The sequence below is a fragment of the Eurytemora carolleeae genome, unplaced genomic scaffold (assembly GCF_000591075.1).
Source record: "Eurytemora carolleeae unplaced genomic scaffold, Eaff_2.0 scaffold704, whole genome shotgun sequence".
Classification (NCBI taxonomy): domain Eukaryota; kingdom Metazoa; phylum Arthropoda; class Copepoda; order Calanoida; family Temoridae; genus Eurytemora; species Eurytemora carolleeae.
Genome location: NW_019396655.1, coordinates 150,949 through 172,663, shown reverse-complemented (window position 1 = coordinate 172,663; position 21,715 = coordinate 150,949). Strand labels below are relative to the sequence as shown.

General features: G+C 35.1%; 2 protein-coding genes across 2 annotated transcripts; both read right to left on the bottom strand.

Moving 5' to 3' along the window:
- Positions 1-37: 37 nt before the first annotated feature.
- Positions 38-17,083, bottom strand: LOC111706958 (ATP-dependent RNA helicase DHX36). Its single transcript, XM_023479915.1, has 19 exons — positions 17,034-17,083; positions 14,863-15,193; positions 14,343-14,397; positions 13,847-13,932; positions 12,971-13,100; positions 12,692-12,756; positions 11,670-11,738; positions 11,037-11,178; positions 10,458-10,525; positions 9,899-10,116; positions 9,427-9,471; positions 7,956-8,008; positions 6,737-6,840; positions 5,756-6,554; positions 4,939-5,053; positions 4,686-4,845; positions 3,843-3,995; positions 2,638-2,738; positions 38-710 (listed from the first exon to the last, which is right to left on the bottom strand). The coding sequence occupies exons 1-19, from the start codon at positions 17,066-17,068 to the stop codon at positions 335-337; spliced, it is 3,105 nt and encodes a 1,034-aa protein (XP_023335683.1). The 5' UTR covers positions 17,069-17,083; the 3' UTR covers positions 38-334.
- On the bottom strand, positions 17,075-21,466 carry LOC111706960 (signal recognition particle subunit SRP68). Its single transcript, XM_023479917.1, has 5 exons — positions 21,266-21,466; positions 18,735-19,935; positions 18,344-18,472; positions 17,577-17,639; positions 17,075-17,335 (listed from the first exon to the last, which is right to left on the bottom strand). Exons 1-5 carry the CDS (start codon positions 21,433-21,435, stop codon positions 17,138-17,140), a joined length of 1,761 nt encoding a protein of 586 aa, XP_023335685.1. The 5' UTR covers positions 21,436-21,466; the 3' UTR covers positions 17,075-17,137.
- Positions 21,467-21,715: the final 249 nt, after the last annotated feature.

The window sequence follows — 21,715 nt, the reverse complement described above, 5'->3', positions numbered from 1 at the left end:
CTTGTCATAAATTATAAATTCTCATTTTTTAGTTTAGTTCTGAAATAATGAATCAACAATATAAACAATACATAAAAAATTTGCTTACTTGATATCAAAAAAAATGAAAAAAAATTTTCGTAACTAACAAAACAATGTATTAATATATCTGTCATGAATGATCCTTTAACATGAGTTTGAATTCATTCAACTAATTTTCAAAGGAAAGCTTACTGCTTAGCCCGTGTTGACAACTGAAAACCCCCTAGAACTATAGTTTTAAAGGGGGGGGGGGTTAGTCGCCATATACCTCCTGTATACGTCCCTGCAGAAGGTATTAAATCACAGCCTTAGATCACCAAGGACTCCAGTTTTTATTCAATCTCTCCCCCTCTCCCCTGGTTCTGTCTTTCCCTCTCAGATTCCTTCCAACCTTCCCTTCTCCTCTCTCAAAACTATTCTCAAATCTTTGGTATCCAGGTTCTCCTCTCTGGTTTGAACCCTGCTCCTCCTCCTCCTCCTCGAACTGTAATCCCTCCAGCTCTGTGTCTAGTAAGGAGACAATGAGGTTAAGAATCCTTCCTTGACTACTCTGCCAGCAGGTGGAGCTGGGATGGGAAACCTTCTCCTCTATGACGGAATCCAAAGCTGACCTTGCTCTGGATACTATAGAAGCTGTACTCCTCTCACAGTTAAAGGTTATAAAGGAGTCTGCACTCACTGTCTCGAGTCTAAAATAAAACAGGAAAATTATTCTTTTTTTATAAAACATTTAGTTTTGAAGTTGTTGAATTTCTTGAAAACTTTAAGAGGAAAAAGAAGTTTTGTTTTGACAAGTGTTCCAGGTGTCAAAATAGTTCATCAAACAAAACATTTTATTCTTTATTCAGTTTCATACTCGGGAAACAACACAGTAGTATAAAATACAGTGATGAACAGTTCATGTAAAAAAAATCATAAAAAAGATACACTTTGTAAAATTTTAACACTGAAAGGCAATAAAGGCAAGAAATTAACCAAAAACGATTAAAAACGGACGTGATATAACGATCGTGTTTGGGTCTTTTAATGAAAGCAAACTTTTAAAGACAGTTTTGAAATCTTGGAAGTTTTCTTAGTTGTTAAAAAAACGAACCAAAACGATTAACAGCATGATACATAAATAATATTATTCTGAAATTGTTTAATTGTACATACAGGATGTCCTATTATTAATCCGGTTTTAACTGAAATCCTTTGCTTTTGACTTGAGTATTTGATAGTTGATGAATAAAAGTTTTTCCCGCTGGGTTTTACATAACTCAAAAAGTATTGGTCTGAGGCTGTTGAAATTTTCTGACTTTTCTTACATACCCAAAGCCCTCCCTTTAGGCCTAAAACCGGGCTTTAATACTAACTGCCTGNAGTATGTTTCTAGTATGTTTCTAGTATGTTTCTAGTATGTTTCTAGTATGTTTCTAGTATGTTTCTAGTTTGTTTCTAGTATGTTTCTAGTATGTTTCTAGTATGTTTCTAGTATGTTTCTAGTATGTCAGATTAGAGGGACTGTAAGCGTAATTTCAAGTAACCCTCCATGCACAGTCTAAACTCTGTAACAGCTAATCTGTTACTTGCGTACCTTGTAAATAGGTCTAATATTTTACGTATACAGCGTTTAAAAACATTAAAAAATAAAATTTAATTTTCTGAACTTTTAAAAAGTAATTATTGCTATTTCTTGAAAATAAAACAGTTTGAAAACAAGTGTTAAACAATTAAAAGCGTTTCAGCAGATTAATAGGGATATGTCGGAATCCGACATCCTTTATCAGCTAAAGGTTTGAAGGGTACTGTTGTGAATCGGAAAAGGTCACTTGAAATTACGCTTACAATCCCTTTAATGAATAAATGCCGTCATCAAATTCAAATGTCTGTCTGTCTATATATCTATATGTTCTAGCCACTGTCAGTATGATGATATGTGCAATACTGCTGAACACTTCAGTGTAATTCTAGCTTTAGTATTTAAACAAGACAATGAAATACTGCAAGGTATACAAACCTGTTTCTGAACCAACAGGGGCGAGAAAAAAATATTTAACTTTAATCTTAAGAGTTGAGCGTAGTTTTTCATTAATTTCTTAATCTTTCAAGGTTCATTGCCTTTCAGTTTAACATAATTCAGATTTTTGTTCTCTACAAGTTTGCTTTTGACGAATCTATGCAAAATTTTACTATGATAGAATTAAGATACGAGCCTGAAAGAAGCATAACCAATCGTTCTTCAAGCTTAAATTTCCTATTTAAGTAAAATTTCGTATAAGCGTTCAAACTTTAAGAGGATACAATTTCTAATTATCTTTATCTAAACATATACTTTGCTTGTCTGTCTGTTTGTATCCAATAAACGTCAAAACAGCTAAACCAACCAGGCCCAAATTTTGTTTGGGACCTCATATGACCCCAGGGCAGGTTTGTGAATGATCAAAATTTCAAAAGTTAGCCTACGTCAAAATTCGTTTTTCATTAAATATGAAAATCCACGATTATTTTTTATAAAATCCATGAACTTTATTTTTGATTTGTTTTACACTGTAAACAAAAAGAAAGTGTTCACAATTGAAATAGAAGATGGGAGATAAGCGCCCTAACAGCCTAGTTTAAAAACATAAAACGAACCTTTCTCTCGAATTTTCGAGAGTTTCCAACCCAGTTCGAACCTCCTGACCGAAGAATAGAAGAGAGAGCGGGGAAACCACGGTTGCATCATGAAGATATGTCTAGACAAATATATTGGTAGCTAAGTTCAATGACAAAAAAAAATGAACAGAGACGTTTCCACAAACTCTGAATTTAAAATCCCTATGCCTTTGCAACCCAATGTCGCAGACTTTAGATATTTCAAACCATGAATTCTGATAAACCAAATAATCGAAGATTGAAATGAAACCGGTTTAAACCATTAGATGACTAAGATACAGGGATAAGAAATATGTGTTTGTGGCAAAGCCTCAATTCCTTTATCATAGTTTCACCTTCATACTCTTTCGGATTTTACAATTATAGATAGATAGATAGATATATAGTTGACTAAATATTTTAATTAAAAACAATTACAATTGCATAATTTTTATTTTTTAAAAATTTCCATGGTAATATGACTAGCTTGAGAAACAACCATATTTGCCTGGAAACAACTAGAACTATTAACCTAGCTATGAACATTCCCGAGGTTTTACAAAATTCCCCTTTCGAAATTTGAGGCAAATCGGTTAAGTTATGTTTGAACAAACAAACAAACAGAGATTACTACTTTATGTATATATATTTAAAACTTTCATTACAATTTTTTTAAATAAAAGAATTGATTTTGAAGTCGAAATCATTTGAGAAAGAATTAAAGAGGGAGTTTGTAAATATTATGGTTTGATGAGGTGCGAAAAAAAATGTTTGGTTTTTTATAGGCTAAGAGCTTTAAGCAGATAACAAGGGAAAATCTAAAAAGGTTTCGGAAAGTAAAGGGGGTTCAAAGGTTTAGGGTTCAAAAGAGGGATCACATATTTAAGAATTTCTAATAAGTTTGAAAAAATAACTCACTAGAATTAGGCTTTAAGTGACTTCGTTGAAATAAAAAAAAAAAAAAACTACAACGAAATTTTTGCTTTATGTCGTTTACCTTGCGCTTTTACTTTTGCTACGAGTATCCACGATGTTTTTGCTTTAAGAAAAAAATGAATTAGATCGAACTAGTCTTCAATATCTAGCTTTTTAACATATAAAAATGTCGCATAGCAACTATAGAGTATTGTGTAATTGTATATAGCAAAAAGGACACTGGCAAAAGGAGGGTTGAAAAATTAAACGTCTCTTTTTTGCAAACAAACCTGACTGGATTTTTGTTTGGTATGGAAGACGACCCAGGAGTAAGGAAACTTCTTCGTCTTGGAGACAACTGACTTGGGATGGAATAGGATTCGTTTCTCGCGCGCAGTACACAGTATAGTGTCCTCATGCTCATGCTTCTTTACGCGCTTTATCTGAAGAAAAAGAAAATTACCATCAATTATTTTTTAGTTAAAAAAAATTTAATTTGGGATCAGCTAAGAGATTATAAACTTTTTTAATGTAAAGAAAATAAATAAATTTATGATCCTGCACTTTTTTATTAATCAACAGTATGGAGTTCTGATTCTGAACAATGACAGCTTGATAAAAGAACGAAGATGAGAAGATAATAAGAAAATTGTGTTCAGTCACGAGATCTTAAATTGAGATGAAAGAAAGATAAAAAGAATAAAAATGTATTTTTTATAATATTCAACATTTTCATTAAAGAAACTCTGGAATTGAAAAACGTCAGTTCAAATGAGGAGGCCTATCAACCTAAAATTATGTAGTTTTCCGATGTTTTTTTAGGCGCAAATTTTTGCTAGTTTACATAATATGTCTTATGTTTCATTTGTTAGCCTCTAAAAACCTGATACCATTATAAGATTGGTTTGATAAAATGAATTATGATAAATGTAAGTAAAATGAAGAAAGCTAAAATATAATCAAAGCTTGAATTAACTAATTTTCAAGTTTTGACTGCATTACTAACTCACATGACGTGTCTCAACTTCCAGTATGTATTTTGGACACTGCGTTTAGCTAAATACGTTAACGAAAAGTTTTGATAATGTGAGTGCTTCAGTATAAAAATATCACTTAATTGTTAGATTCAATACCTTGGCCACGTTAGGATAGAGCCCTGAGCATATGATGGCTCTGACCAGCGCCTCGTTGTTAGAGTTGAGGTTTGCAGCCTCGGACTTGTAATTCTCTGAGCTCAGGAACTTCTTATTGAACAGGTGTCTAGCCAGCTGACCTTTCATCTCTACCAGCATTCTACAAATATGGAAAAGTAAAAGAAAAGAGAAAGATTATTTTTCATGAAAAATTTAAATTAGACAAATAACAAAAATACTTGAGAAACCCTACTTGATGACGGACTCCGAGATGTAGTTGTCCCAGCAGAAGCTGCTCTTGCTCCTGGACTGCGTGTACTCCGTGATCACGTTGGCCAGCATCATATGATCAGATATCGTTCTACCAGCTTCATATAATTAAAATTTTATCACACTTTTTAAAATTCTAATAAATTAGGTACGTTTTAAACTATTTTTAAAGCGATAGTTTGTAGGTATAGAATAAATCCTTATTATATAAATAGATCGATACAACTTCAGTTCTATTTAATGTATCTGTAAAGATATGCAGTATTGCAGGCAAGACAATGTAGACTAAGCTACATAATTTTAATTTGGTTAATTTTTTGAAAGGGGCTGCAGTTGTTATTTATAGAGGATATGCCAGATTCACAGCGGTACAAATGAAAGGTATGTTTGATTAAAAATGAATGAGATATCCATCAATTTCATTCGTTTATATTATACATCCCGAAAAATGCATAGGCAAAGAATTTCCTCTGGAAACTTGGGGCTTAGGAATTTTCAATTAAGATTTCTCTGATAAAGTGACAAGAGAACATCTGTTGCAGAGAAAAAATGAAGGAAGCTAAAAAACCGACGATATCTTTCAAATTATAAATCTGACAAAGAGAGTATCGTTGTGAATCGGAGATGCCCCTCCTTAACCTCCTTAAATGGAGGATCATGTGAAATAACAACGATAGTCCTTTACTAAATACAGAATGCATAGAAATATAAAGTCTAATGCATGATGACACAATGTGAAACTAGTAAAACCAAACTAAGTTGTATTTTTCTGCGTTGAAAAATATTTGAAATGTTCTCACCAAAGAGTTGTTTTATACCATCGACATCCTTCTCCTTCCCCAGGGGGACCATGAACGCATCCTTGAAGCTCAAGCTTGCTGCCACGGATAGGACGGGATCAAGACAGGAGAATATTGCTCCCATCAGGATCATCTTCCCAGTTTGAGGATCCAAGGGGAGCTGAGCTAGATGGAACCCTAGTGGAGTCAACTCCTCACCCCCACCCCTCAGCTCCAAAGCGTTAATGGTTCTCAAAGTATTCAAGGAGAGACGAACTGCTTCGATACTTGGAGGATCTAGAACCTTCTGGAGGAACTGGGAGCAGGTTCCGAGCTCCAGGAGTTTAATCTGCAGGATAACCTCCTCCAGACTGGTTCTGCAGATCTCCGGGGGCAGATACGATTCAAGTAATCCTTCTCTAGCTTTAGTAAATAGATGATAACATTTACCGGGCTGAACCCTTCCAGCTCTACCTCTTCTCTGCTTCAGGTTCGCTAAACTAATCCACTCCGGCTGCAGGGTTGAGGTATTAGAGTCCACGTCAAAATTCTTGATCTTGATCTTGCCGCAGTCCACGACGTAAACCACGTCCTCGATTGTGATTGAAGTTTCAGCAATGTTGGTCGCTATAATCACCTTCCTGGTCCCTGGACTTGGGGGTTTAAATATCTCCCGCTGGCTGGCGGTCGGCATCAGACTGTGGAGAGGAAAGATAACACTTGAACCCGAGAGAGCTAGCAACCCTCCTGGCTCCAGGAGTCGGTATAGTTTAGAGATTTGCTCCAAACCAGGAACAAATACAAGGATAGCCCCCTCATCCTAAACCATAAACCATAATCAAAACAAAACGTTGTGGGATAAATGTCGAATCCTTTTATTCGGCTGCTCAATTTTTATTTCTTACTTCAACCAATTACTATCAAATAATTTTCCAAAACAATGAAACTAAATAATTTGAAATGAAAACAAGGCCAGGGGGTTGGTTTGACAAAGTACTCCACCTCTGTATTGTGTATATGCGATACTATGCTAGCAGTGAGATCCATGTTCAACTCCTCACACTCAGGGTTGTTCAGGTACTCCAGGACACTAACAGAGTACTTTCCTGAACAATATATATACTCCAGGACACTAACAGAGTACTTTCCTGAACAATATATATAGTCCTGGACACTGGGGAGGACTTGCCTGAACAGTGAACAATATACATTCTCCAGAACACTGGGGGAGTACTTTCATGAACAATATATATACTCCTGGACACCGGGATAGGACTTTCCTGAACAGTAAACAATATCCATTATCCAGAACACTGGGGGAGTACTTTCATGAACAATATATATTCTCCAGGACACTGGAGAAGTACTATCATAATATATATACTCAAGGACACAGGAGGAGTAATTTCCTGAACACTATATATACTCCAAGACACTGGAGGAGTACTATCATGAACAAAATACATACTATAGAACACTGAGGAGTACTTTCCTGAAGAATATATTTACTCCAGGACACTGGGGAAGTACTATCATGAACAATACACATACTGCAGGACACTGGGGGAGTACTTTCACAAATATATATACTCCAGGACACTGGGGGAGTACTATCATGAACAATATATATATTCCAAGACATTGGGGGAGTACTTTCCTGAACAATATATGTACCCCATGACACAGGGGGAGTACTTTCATGAACAATATATATATCCCAGGACACTTGGGGAGTACTTTCACAAACAATAAATATACTCCAGGACACTCGGGGAGTACTTCCATTTAAAATTAATATACTCAAGGACAATGTGGGAGTACTATAATGAACATTATATATACTCGAGGACACTCGGGGAGTACTTTCATGTACAGTATAGATAATCCAGGACACTGGGGGAGTACTTTCATAGACAATTTATATCCAGGACACTGGGGGAGTACTTTCATAAAAAATTTATATCCAGGACACTGGGGGAGTACTTTCAAGAATAATATATATACTCAAGGAAACTGGGGAGTGTTTTCCTGAAAAATATGTATACTCCAGGACATCGAAAGAGTTCTTTCATGAGAAAAATATATACTTACTTAGGATATTGGGGGAGTATTTTCCTGAACAATATAAATATACTCCAGAACACTGGGGATTATTTTCCTGAACAACATATATATTCCAGGACAGTGGGGGAGTAATTTTGGAGAGTACAAGTTTTATTACCTGAGCTCTCAATGTGCCTAAGGAACGGTCCCATCTCCTCCATATACTTGGACCTGAATAACAAGAAGTAGATTACCTAGGTAGCCTGAAGGCGCATGCATATACAGGGGAGGGGGGTCAAGTGTCGAAGACCACCCCCTTTTGAAAAAAGAGAGAGTTAAGAGTATCTTTTGACCCCCCCCCTTTTCTAGAAACTAACTTAAAAGTTTACTGTATCTGTTTTCCATCAGGTACTTTAAGGTGCTTTGACAAAACTAAAATTTGATCAAATCAGCCTGTTCTCCGGGGAAAAAAAGGATCTTTAAATTTTTAAAATGTGTAAATATTATTTTTGCGTTGCTTTCCCTCAGATGGTCAATCATGATAGTTTAACTTTTCATGAATCCGATAGATTTTAAGTTGTAAACAATGCTGAATATGATTCTTTTATATCTTAAAAATTAAGATTATTATGATTTAAGAATTGCATTAAACCACATTATAATTTTTAGTAATATTTTGTATTGCGGTGCAACTCCAATGGGTAATCCTAAAATGCCGCAGTACTCGGAAAGAGTATAAATCTGGGAGAAAATAGGGTTCCTTCCTGTAGGAGAGTCCCTCGATACTTTCCCTTCCTACTACTCCAAATTTCCAACTCCTATTTGTCACTAACAACATTTGGAATTGATTTCTTAGTGGACGAATGTTGTTGGATCCATCTTTAAGACCACTAGGCGGAACTAGAATTTGGACACAAAAAAGTACAGAATGAAATTCAAAGCAACAATTGCAAAAACTCTTTCTATTCCACCCTGCCCTTTGCCCTCCTCTTGACCTTGAACAGCCTAATCAACTGCAAGGTAAGACATTCCCAATTGCGCAACAAGAAAACTGAAAATACAGCAATACTGGAAAACAGAATACACTCAAATAATTACTATAAGCCGAGTGTCCCAAAAAGTACTGGTTTTGAAATTTTTCATTTTTTTTAAAATTATCAGAATCAAGGACAGTCAACAGAAGGAAAAGAAAAAAGGAAGAAGATAGAAACGATGACAAAAAAAAGAAGCAAATCAGGATTTTTCTCACCTGTATCCAATTTATAAAATTAAAAATTAAAAATTTAAAATAATAAATTGTTAATTTTTTGTTGCTATTTTAAGCACTTGAAATACTCGAATCTTAATCCTTTAAAAAAATTTCCGGGGGCAGCCCTCCTTGCTCACAAGTTTTTGCCCCACATCACAGTTTTATGGTGAGTTTGACCCCCCTTTTCAAAAAGCTGGATCCGCTCCTGTAGGAAGGGATATTTAAACTGCTCTATTGTGCCTGCGAGTGCTCTGTGGTTTCACAAAGTTAAAGTTTAAGAAAGGTATGTTTTATTTACTTTATTATCCCAAGGGTCAGTTAAGTTAAACAACATCCCGCATCGTAGTAGATCAGTAATGTTTAAAAAAAAAGATTATTAGAAAGAAAAAAATATGCTTACCTTGATTTATGGTTTCTTGAGTACGTTTTCTCTCCTGTCTTTGGTCTGAAAATGACAAAGTTAGAACATGTCTTGGATTCCTTGGATTTCATCCGTATCAGTTTAGAGAAGATATTTGAAGATCTTTAAGCCATGCTAAAAAACGTATTGCCAAGGTTCTACCGAATTCCCCAAACAACTTTTGAGGCCAATCAGTCAAGGGGTTGATAACGTATGATCAGCTATCCAAACAGAGATTACAACTTTTTGATTAAATTCCTAATTATATTTTTCATTGATTCAACGATTGATAACATCTACGAATTCCTTTGCAGGGGAATATATTTTCTTGAAAGATCATTCTCCCCATCCCCCTCTCCTTAAAGCAAATCAAATGAAATTTCGATTTAAAGATTTTAAAAAATTCAAAAATCTTCTCATTGAATCCTGTCACATTCATGGTATAAATCGATTAAGATTTTAAAATGTTTACCTAAAATTTGTCATTTGCAGAACATCCTCTAGATAGAACTCCTGTACTGGGTAAGTGAACCCGGGGATATGAACGCTAGGACAACCATTGAAATATCTAGAGAACTTGTTCGAGTCCATCGTCGCCGACATCAGGATAAGGCGGAGGTCCGGCCTCACGGGCAGGATGTTTTGGCAGATGGTCATCAGGAAATCAGAATGAATATCACGTTCATGAATCTTAATATAAGTTTATAAGTTTTCGCTAGGCTAAGATCGACTTAATCTGGTTTTAAATCTCTAATTTCGAAAAAAAAATATAAAATAACTTTTCATTTTTAAAGGCAAATAATTCTGAATTAAATTCTAAACCAGGGACCAGTTTTCTGAAAGAATCGACAATAGATTAATTTTGGTTTTAAATCAAACTTGGAATTTTTTTCCTTTCTATATAGATTTTCCAAGATTTCTCCGTCGTCGTTACTCAGACAAGATTTTAAGAGTATTGTTCTGAACCGCTGACAGCCTTCTTATATTTCAAAAAACGTGAACAGTCCCTTTTACAATTAACTTCGTCTTACCTCGTCTAGGACTAGATGAGTAATATTATCCAGGGTTGGGCAGCTCTGTAACCACTGCAGAACTATACCTGGAGAATAGAGCAAAACTTAGAACTTTATTAAGATGAACACTGAACATTTTACATAAATATTTTCCCCAATTTCAAAGTGTTTTTTTAAAGCTTTGTAGAAAAAAAGAAATAAAAAACGCAAGTTTAACTAGGAAGTTAGTTTATCCCCTTTTTACCCAAAAATTCATTTGTTTTCTCAAACCTACAAGGAAGGGATTTTTTGTTGAAAACCTGACCATGAAGTAATACTTTATTGTTCAGTCCTTCTATATAATCTTCATAAAATAAATTTTTGGTTTGATTACTTTTAATTTTTTCTTTAAGCATTATTTTCACTTGTTCCTTAAAATGCTCGAAACAAATATGACTTTATTTAAACAAATACATAAAACTACAAGATGTAAGTATTTTAAATTATTTAAAGATTAAAAAATTGAACATCAGGTAGCAAGTTGTCTCTCTCATTTAATCAACTTTCCCCTTTAAGCGATGCATTTTAGACAATAATATATACCACAGCTTTTTTGACCTGTTGTGCAGAGAAGAATTGATCCATTTCTCCTGGGTAGGACGGATTCAAGTCGGATCTGATATCCTACACTCCCGCCCAGAATCTCTCCGCGCTCCTGACTTATCCGTTCTGCTACTGATATAGCGGAGATCCGTCGGGGCTAAACAGATTTAATTATATTATAACTAGTTCTCCGTTGCGGGTCGGAACTTGTGTATGAGAACTTACAACTTCTAAATGATTGACCATCTTAAGTGATTAAGTTTATAATCTGTGAAAAAACGGCTAACTCGTAAATTTTTGCGATCTCTTCTTGGTCGAGAGCAGAATTTCAGGGTTTCTGATTGGTCGGATCTTCAGATATATCCAACAGTTTTGAAATTAATCCATCAGAATACAACAGATAAGGATTGGGTTTAAGCAGGGATAGCTTGGATACGCAAGTTCAGTACTCAGTGCTAAGCAGTTATTTGCGAGAAATTTTGATGCTGATTGCGTTGTGTTTTCTGAAATAGAACAAATCACAGCGATTTTTTGCAGTTTTTGTTGCTGTATTTTATATCAAGAAATAATGAATGGAGGGGTCGCTTAATATCGCGGTTTTCTTTCAAGGAAAAAGGTTTTTTGTGGTGAAATGTTTTCTGTAGTAACCTGAGTAATAACTATTCTACATTTGTCTCCTTCTCTCTCTATCCAATCCTCTAGAAGAAACTGAGGAACCTGATCGTACAGAGAGAATAATAATCAGAGAAAATAAAACTATTAAATTTTATAATGCGACAATAAAACCTTTTGGAACCATTGATGAATTAGTTAATCTTTCGACAATAAGTTTAAAGAGACTGTAAGCGTAACTTCAAGTGACCCTCCATGCAAGGATGCCAATGCCCGATTTACAACGGAACCTTTAAATTCTCTGCATAAGTGACCTGCGCAATTCTTGCTTATAAGAAACAATGACAAAATGCACAGAAATCAACACTTTTCGTGTCAGAAAAACGACGTTATCTTCTACATTTGTTATAAAAAAATTAGGTTTCGTGGGTACGGTTGTAAATCGGGCATTGCTATCATTAAAAGGAGAGTCCCTTGAAATTACGCTTACTGTCCCTTTAACTATTTCCAACCCGGGATTAACTGCTACTGCGGATGGAAAAGATAACATAGTGAATAGAATGCTGTTTACTACAGCGTAATTAATCTTAAAGGGAACATCACCGTAACATTAGTAAAACTATATTTAAAGAGTGAAAAGGTATCTATAGCCACGGATACACTTTAAATCTTTGCTTACTCTGAGAGTAAAAAACCTAAAGACTCAGATATTCTATAACGCGACCCATGAATTAGTGATTAATTTCACTCTATATTGAACTCCAGGCCGCAGCTGCACGGTGTGGCGCTGTTCCATGAAAGCAGTCCGGGGGTTTCCACGTTGGGTCCCTTTTCAGATTTACACTTTATTTGATTTGATTTGAAAGCAAAGACATGCAAGAAAATTGCGTAAATTTGTCCAGACAGGTGAGAATGATTTCTACCCTTTTTTTTACAGGATACAGAGGTTAATCGTTTATGGCACTCTTAAAATAAGAGTTACTTGAGTGGATCTTAAAAATTGTTTCAACAGTAAAAAAAAAACAAAGTTTAAATATTTACAAGTTTATGTTTCTCTCCTGGGTAGTTTTCCCACATCCCGTTTCTCCAGTTATAACTGTAACTTGATGCTTTCTAACTAAATCTAGAAGAAAAAAAAACGTTAGAAAAAATATGCATAGAAGAAAATTAGAGGTATTAAAAAATAGTCCATGAAAAATATCGATATTGGGATCTTTTAAAAAGGGTTGTCTCGATGTTTTGAACAATTTTTTAAAGTTAATCTGAACAGTATGCTCAAAATCCGAAAAATACCAGATACACATTGTCTTTTATCACGAATACTCCCTGTAAGTTACCAATAATATAATCTCTCTTCTCGGCGGCCGGAAGGGTTTTCCTAAACTGATCCAGATTCTTTGGACGTTTTTTGATTTCCATGATCTCGTTGGATTCAGCATCCAGCAGGTCACGGAGTAGATAATCGTCCTATAAACAGGATTTTCTTAGTTTTCTAAATATTAGGGAGAAATGACCTATATGGCAATCAAAAAATTTATTTTCAAATTCATATCTCCTTTTTTGTCTTGTCAAATCAAATCAAATCAAATCAAATCAAATCAAATCAAATCAAATCAAATCAAATCAAATCAAATCAAATCAAATCAAATCAAATATCAAATCAGATCTAGGACTGATATGAGACATAATTTTTTCTCCAATAAAGTTGTTAATTCATGGAATGGACTCCCAACAGAAGTAAAGGAAGCTAGGACACTGAAATCATTTAAAAAATTGCTCGATTTGACAGACTTTTAAACTTTATGCTTGTGCCAGGAGGAGTGAGCTAAGACCCTACAACGTGACCTCTATAAGATGACCGGATCACAACTCCAGATGATACTACAGAAATTCCCCTCATGTTCCTACCTGGAGCTCTGGGAATAATACATCAAGTAAACAAGCAAGTAAGTAAATCAAATCAAATCTTAAATGTTTTATCGATAACAGTAAAATCAAATCAAAACGCTTCGGATATGAACTAAGACTTCATAGCAAAAAAGTCCTCTGCTAAAATATTTTAAATTGCAGGAAAGTTTTAAAGAGAAGCAAAATAAATTAGCTATTTGACAATTTTGTTTTTTTACAGAACAGACTAAATTATAAACCCAAAAACAGTTCAACGCATTTAAAAATAATGATCTCATACATAAACAAATAATTGAATTCAAAACCTTGCTCGACATGATTTCCATATTATCCTTGAGATCCAACCGAGGTTTCTTCTCTAAACTGTTCAATTCATCCATCATAGCATTCCCTACAATTCAAAAATAAACAAATTGATATTTTAAACAATTTCTTAAATTAATTTATATTTTTCATTCTTTTTTCTTTTGGATTTCCAGTTATACTCAATTTGCCATAAAAAAGTTTTCCAATTAGTCTATAAAACAGAATGGACCATGTATAAAACAGAATGGCCCATGTATGAAACAGAATGGCCCATGTATAAAACTGCAGTATTAGTACAAATGTAAAGCTACCAAATTTAAAAAATCATTCTCAATAAACAGAATGGCCCATGTATAAAACTGCAGTATTAGTACAAATGTAAAGCTACCAAATTTAAAAAATCATTCTCAATATTTAAACTGATCACCAATTACAACTTATTGATCACCAATAATTTAAAAAAAATCAATAATGTATAAGAAATAAAACTTGTACCTCTGATATTATTTTTCAATTTTTGAAGATGATCAGATTTTCCCGTAATCGCACTCTAGAAGAAAAGACTTAAGTTAGTTATCCAGTTTCTTTTAAAAATATTTTTGCCAATCTTTCAGTGTTTAAAATTTGGCTTTAATGATGATCCAAACTGCCAAGAGTAAATAAAACAGGCGTTAATTCCACATTCTAAATCCTTGAGATTTGTTTTTGTAATGAAGATTTTACTGTTTGTTTGCTAGTAAACCAAGGAACAAATTTATTCAAGAGCCAGAATTAGTTGAACTACGTAAACTATGTTGAACCACTTCTTCTATTCGCCGGTTTAAGTTCAAGAGAAGAGAAGATGGTTTAACATGTAGTTTAACGTCTTCTCTTCCTTCATTAAGTTTGGTCCCAGATTCTTCAATTTTTTGTTTTAAATCTAAAAACTCGTATTTTCCTCAAAAGAACTGATTAGCATAAAAGTAATCCGAAAGTGTTAGAACTAATCGATTCATTTATTAAAAAAAATATTTACCTGAGCAGAAAGTGCCTTCTCCAGCTCCCTCTCGAGGTAGTGGAGTTTATCCTTGGGTAGATGAGCTTCTGTTCTCTCTCTCTTCTGCTTCTCCCGGGATTTCTTTGCAAAGTACATTCCTATTTCACGTCCTCGTAATCCGGGAGGAATACCTCCTCGTCCATCACCTCCTCGCCCATCTCCTCCTCGTCCTCCACCTCCTCGTCCTCCACCACCACGTCCTCCACCACCACGTCCTCCACCACCACGTCCTCCACCTCCTCGTCCTCTACCTCCTCCACCCCGACCTCTACCACTTCCATCTCCTCCTCTACCCCTCCATCCTCCATCCCTAATACAAGAGGTTTTATATTTAAAGTTTCAACCAGTGCTCAGGGTCCATTTCATTTTGATTCTGGATCCGCCCTGAAAAAAATTGGATCCGGATCCAGATCATGGACCAACTGTTTTTGGAGCAACTTGGGAAAAGTGGTAATTCCGTTAGTAGAGTTTGGTGAAAGATTTACCGATCTTATTTTAAATAATCTATATTTCAACATTTTTAAGATTAATAGGAAAAATAAATTATTAAAACAGTGAATCTATATAGTATTAAACATCATAATATTTTTCTATTCTTATACTCCTTTGATCTAAATTCTTTTCTTAAAATATTGCTCGCTTTCTTTTTCGTATTCTTCTATTGTTATCATTTGATTTTTTAATGTATTTTTATTTATTTTTTATAATTCGTAAGTTCTTCTAAATTCTTTGACTTTTCGATTTTTATCTTTTTATGTATCTTTTTTTCTTTTTCAATCTTTCTCATTCTCCTAAACTTAATTTTTTTTATAAATCTTATATAATATTAAAATAACATGAGAATTCCATTATTTTACAAAAGCCTGGTCTCACAAAACTATTCAACAATTTGCATTTAAACATTTACAGTGTGCACTGTTTAGTGTGGAGGTAAAACTTTAAGAAGCCCTCAGGGACCTCAGGGGCAAATATTGTATAAAAAGTAAATTGGTCTCAGGGACGCTTCGCGTCTGTATTTGTACTTCTTATTTTTCAAACAAATACAAATTTTTGTATACAAACATACACCGTACACTGAACTACATTCATACAAAAATTAAACTGTTAATATTCCTCAAAGAAACTGCAGTACTCATAAATAACAGTTAATGAATCCTAATTGTTTTATTATTTAATTTCATCAACCACTAAAATTCAACCATTTATCTTAATCTCTTTATTACTACCTTTTACTTTTTATCTATTTTTGTCTTCAAGCTTTTAACTCTTACTTGTTTCTTCAATTTCTATTTTTAGTTTGTTTAAATTTAAAATATATCTGTATAAATACAAGCCTAGTACTATGATTTAAAATATATCTGTATAAATACAAACCTAGTACTATAATTTAAAATCTTATTTATTTTGTTCAAAATTGTTTTATCTTTTCTTCTTATCTAAGTATTCAATATCTAGTTAACAAGACGTCATCTCAACGATTATTAGACTTTAAAGGAGGGGGNCCTGGACTAACCTGGAGCAGTATATCGTCTTCTATTTTCAAATTGTTGTCTACTTTTTCTTTTTTCAAAATTGACGTAAATATTGTAAAATTTCAATTTATTAAATAATTAAATATTATCTTAATATTAAACAGTTTTTAAGAAACAATAAAGGTAGAACACTTAATGAAAAGCTCGTAAGACGAAAAGCCTCGTTTTTGTACTGTCTTTGCCTTGCTTTAAGTATCAGGAACCAAAGATGACTTTCAAGTCGTCTTTCAATTCCCATGTTTATTGGGAGAATTGAGTCACCATTATTATTACATTTCTTTCAAAGTAATTATTTATGTTTGGGTAGTAAAGAAACCAAATAGTATATTCCCAAAAAAAAATCCAATTAATAATTTTACAAATTATCTCCCCCCCAACATTTGAAGTACTTTTTATACGAGTCTACAACTTGAAGATTTAACAGAAAAGGGATTTGGGAAAGACGATTTAAATAATTATACGATGAAGAGGCGCAATACCACCAAATTGCCAATGACGTGACCTTTACTTAAAAATCGAAATTCTACGATTTTATTAAAAAATTCTTAATTTAAATCAACCCTTCCTTTACAAAATATCCAAGTTGCGCCTTAGTATAATACCCAGCTCTGTCTATACCTATAATCCAAATATTGACCTCCGTCTGTCGACATTTTCACTTCTGAAAAACAATAATAAAAGCCTGAACCATGGATTAATCAAATTTTATTATAACAAAACAATTATTTATTTCCCCAACCAAAGAGCCAGCCTCCGAGCCCGGCCTTCTGGCCGTCTTCTTGTCCTCCAATCTTGGACTCCAAGGCCGGCATCTCGAGGTGGTTGATCGCAAGATCGAAGAACAAGGGTTTACAAGGGATGGATTCGAACTCGGGTGGGAAATGCACCAACGCGGATTTTCCCTTTGCGACATCAGGATCCTGAAAACAAGATTTCGAATAAAAAACAGATTTGAAACATAAATCAATATATACAGAAATATATATCAAGATTGTCAATCAGAATAATGAACAAAAACATGATAAAGATTGTCAATCATAATAATGAATGAAAACATGACAAAGATTGTCAATCATAATAATGAATGAAAACATGACAAAGATTGTACATTATAAAAATAAAAGGATCGAGGATGAAAATCCAGAAGTTCTCCGGGTATACCTCATAGTACTGATCCAATCGATCTATGAGAGGAACCTTCGTGTTCACGTCCAACTCTGCAACCTAGAGAAACAAGACAAGGAAAATTTCAGAACCCACATTCAGCATTTCTTCAGTTTTCATCAAAAATGTCTGTTAGAAAAGTAATCTAATATCCCACAACAAACCTAATTGAGTTTATTCAAGTAACAAAAACATGACAAGGAAAATTTAAATTTCTCAAATAAACTATCGAAAACGACACCTATATGTTTTTAAAGGAAAAAGTCACCCCTTTATTCTTTACTTTGATGAAGGAAGATGGAATGAAAGTGGTATTATCTATAATCTGACCCCGGGATATAAAAATGACAGGAATCAGAAAATATGAAAATATAGAATATCATGATGGCAGGATGAAAGTAACAAGATAAGGTTGAGAGAAAAAAATATACTTTTGAAATCTAAATATATATATATATATATATATATATTTTGCTTGTCTGTCTGTTTCTGTTTTTTTGTATTCAATAAACGCAAAAACGGCAAACCGACAACTTGTGTGCTCAAAATTACAAAAATTTGTCTCGAAAAATGTTAGATTTTTGTAAAATTTAAAAAATCCACGAAAAAATATTAAATCCGCGAGCTTTTAATGTTATTGTTTTTTATATTATACAAAGAGAAGATGCTCACAAAGTTAAAAGTTGAAATAGTAGATGGCGCGAAGTGAGGCGCCTTAAAAGCCTAGAATTATAAAATCCAGAAGGGTAATTTTTAATTCCAACCTTATCTGTAATCTCTTCAGTTTCAAGGATTGAGTTTGCATGAGCTACAAACTGGTTTTCTTCAACTAGTTTCTCCAGGACGGCCAGGAGCTGAACCTGATCTTTCTCCAAACTCTTGTCCGTCTTAGTCTAGATAAATAAAAAAATATAGATTTCTTTGAAATGGAGTTCTTACCCATCACATGAGTGCATAATGCATATTATTACGTCTGTTATAGGAAACTTTAATTTTCTAATTCTTGTATCTTTGTAACCTGATTGTGTAAACCTTTGATATTTGAGAATTTGATAGTGTAGAATTTAAAATTCAATTATCAAGGATATACGACGTAAGTTTGCTAAGGTATATAGGAGCTGACAATAGTTTAAGGCAAGTGTTAAATTTCTTTACCTTGGAAATGTATTCTTGAGTTTTCTGAAAGATCGCCATAGCTTCCGCCCATTTTTGAGCAAAAATGAAAGCTTTAGCCATGTAAAACGATCTAAAGGCACGATAGTAGGTGATCTTGAGCTGGTTGCTCTGCTTCATCGTCTCATCCTCCTCCAACCCAGCCAGGGTAGTGATCTCGTTCAAACTCTGGATAATATTCTCGTACATCCTCACAACATCCTGGGGCTTTACAATCTTCTTTCCGTCAGTTGGTTTCTCCCGTCCTTCCAGCTGAGCCCTCATAGACTCCAGGAGAACTGAGTTCCTACTTAAGGTTATACTGTGCCTTGTATACTGGAGATATGTATAGAGAAAATGCTGAGACCCAACCTTGCCAGAGCTCTGCTGCTGTCTGGTTCTAAACTCGGGATCTTCAACTAGATCTTCACGGAGAGCTTGAAGCGCATCCTTACACTGCAGAAGAAGATCCTCATAAACTGCAAGCTTTGCTCCTGAATCCCGAGCCTTCGTCAGCTCCTCATCGCTCTCCTGGTAGGAGAGAAGGAAGATCCGAACCTTCTCCTGTTTCACCGCCATCTTCCGTCCTCGCCACTCAACATCCTGCAGGGTTGCAGCCTGCTGCTCTCGGGTTTGAGATATTAGAGTATCCAACTCCATTCCAACCGTTCCTCCTCTCATGGATATCAAATCCTCCTTGGCACTAGTATCTCCAATGTTGTAAGCGCAATATCTAAGACTTGGAGTAATTTCATCCATCTTCTGCTTGAAGAGACTTCCCTCCTCCTCTCCCACCGCCTGGCTCAACGAATCATAAATGGTTTTAGCCTGAGTCAGCATCCCTTGAGCTTCAGCCCACCTGGAGGTCTCAAAGTATAGAGTTCCGGTCAACCAGCAGTGATACGCCTTTGTTTCCAGTTTAGTTCTAGCGTCAACCAGAGAGGAATCTGCACAAATTGCGTCAAGTTGCTCGGCGTATTTTCTTGCTTTGCGCAAACGATTTATCATGTGGAATTTCTTCCTCGGCTCGGCATTCGCCTCGAACTTAAGTTGCATATAATACGCCCAGGCTCGCTCCGCCGTCACGAGGGGAATATGGAGATGCTTGGCGTCCTTGAGAAGAGATTCAGTAACATCCTTCTTGTTGAACTTTTTCTTTTCTCCTTGAATCAACCCCATTGCCTTTCTGAGTCGTCTAATTCTCCTTAATAAAACTAATGTTAGACGTGCACTCCTACATAATATTATTGAATATTGATGTATTTCAGCATACTTACAGGATATTTTTAATACATTTAGTATTTTAAACTAGTCTGAAGCAGTATCAATTACCTAAACTAAGCAAAAATCAGTGTCCTCTATATCCTGTACTGACCTGGAGTAATATCCTCTCTATCTTGGAATAACCTGGAGCTGTATTCTCTGTATTGACTAACCTGGAGCAGTATCCTCTGTATCCTAGACTAACCTGGAGCAGTATCCTCTGTATTCTAGACTAACCTGGAGCAGTATCCTCTTTATCCTAAACTGTTTAGGAGCAGTAATCTATGTATCCTGGACTTACCTGGAGCAGAATACATAGACTAAGTATCCTCTGAGCATTGGACTAACCTGTAGAGATGTATCCTCTGTAACTTGGACTTACCTGCCGCAGAATTCACTGTATCCATGACTGAGCAGGGGAATAATCCTGGAATAACATAGAGCAGTATCCACTGTATCTCGACTTACCTGGAGCAATATTCTCTGTATCTTGACTAATCTGAAGCAGTATCCTCTGTATCTTGACTAATCTGAAGCAGTATCCTCTGTATTCTGGACCAACTTGAAGCAGCATACTCTATATCCTGGACTAACCTGTATCCATTACTGAGCAGGGGAATAATCCTGGACTAACATAGAGCAGTATCCACTGTATCTCGACTTACCTGGAGCAGTATCCTCTGTATCTTGACTAATCTGAAGCAGTATCCTCTGTATTCTGGACCAACTTGAAGCAGCATCTTCTATATCCTGGACTAACCTGGAGCAGTATTCTCTGTATCCTGGACTAACCTGGCGCAGTATCCTCTGTATCCTGAACTAACCTGGAGCAGTATCCATTATATCTTGACTAACCTGAAGTAGTATCCTCTGTATCCTGGACTAACCTGGAGCACTATCCTCTTTATCCTGGACTAACCTGGAGTAGTATCCTCTGTATCCTGGACTAACCTGAAGCAGTATCCTCTGTATCCTGGATTAACCTGGAGCAGTATCCTCTATTTCCTGGACTAACCTGGACAAGTATCCTCTGCTTCCTGGACTAACCTGGAACAGTATCCTCTTTATCCTGGAATAACCTGGAGCAGTATCCTCTGTATCCTGGATTAACCTGGAGCACTATCCTCTGTATCCTGGACTAACCTGGAGCAGTATCCAATGTATCCTGTAATAACCTGGAGCAGTATCCTCTGTATCCTGGACTAACCTGGAGCAGTATCCTCTGTATCCTGGACTAACCTGGAGCAGTACCCTCTTTATCCTTTACTAACCTGGAGCAGTATCCTCTGTATCTCTGATAATCTGCGTGACGGAGTCCATGTTTCTGCTGAGCTTCTCTGATAACAGCGAGGACCTTCAGGTTCAATATCTTGCTTTCTTCCTTCTCCTCCTCCTCCCCTACAACTCCTTCAACGTCTTGCATCACTTCCTCCTCAGGCATTCTTTATGAAAGAAAAAAAGGATAGAATAGAATTTGAATTGTTCGCAATTTCATAATTTAACCAATGTTAAGTGGTTTGGAACAATTTAAATGTTAGATTCTTCTTTTAATATCTAAAATTTTGCAAATTTTGGATTTTTAAAGAAACTTCATCGTAAAATATACGTTACAAATGTTTAAATGTAAAAGTTAGATGTATATTTGTCAGCAGGTAGAGAAAAGTATACACTCTATAAACTGTCTGCTTGGAAATGTTGATCCAACACGGCGGATATTATAA

What these genes read in the sequence shown, in the direction of transcription:
- LOC111706960 (XM_023479917.1), bottom strand. Translation starts at nt 21,435, where the DNA reads ATGCCTGAGGAGGAAGTGATGCAAGACGTTGAAGGAGTTGTAGGGGAG. An exon ending in CTCAAGAATACATTTCCAAG is followed by an intron (nt 18,473 to 18,734) that starts GTAAAGAAATTT and finishes TTATTTATCTAG; the next exon opens with ACTAAGACGGACAAGAGTTT. An exon ending in GATTGGATCAGTACTATGAG is followed by an intron (nt 17,336 to 17,576) that starts GTATACCCGGAG and finishes TCTTGTTTTCAG; the next exon opens with GATCCTGATGTCGCAAAGGG.
- LOC111706958 (XM_023479915.1), bottom strand. Translation starts at nt 17,068, where the DNA reads ATGTCGACAGACGGAGGTCAATATTTGGATTATAG. An exon ending in GATGTGGGAAAACTACCCAG is followed by an intron (nt 11,739 to 12,691) that starts GAGAGAAACATA and finishes CTGTACGATCAG; the next exon opens with GTTCCTCAGTTTCTTCTAGA. An exon ending in AATTCTTCTCTGCACAACAG is followed by an intron (nt 10,526 to 11,036) that starts GTCAAAAAAGCT and finishes TCTATTCTCCAG; the next exon opens with GTATAGTTCTGCAGTGGTTA.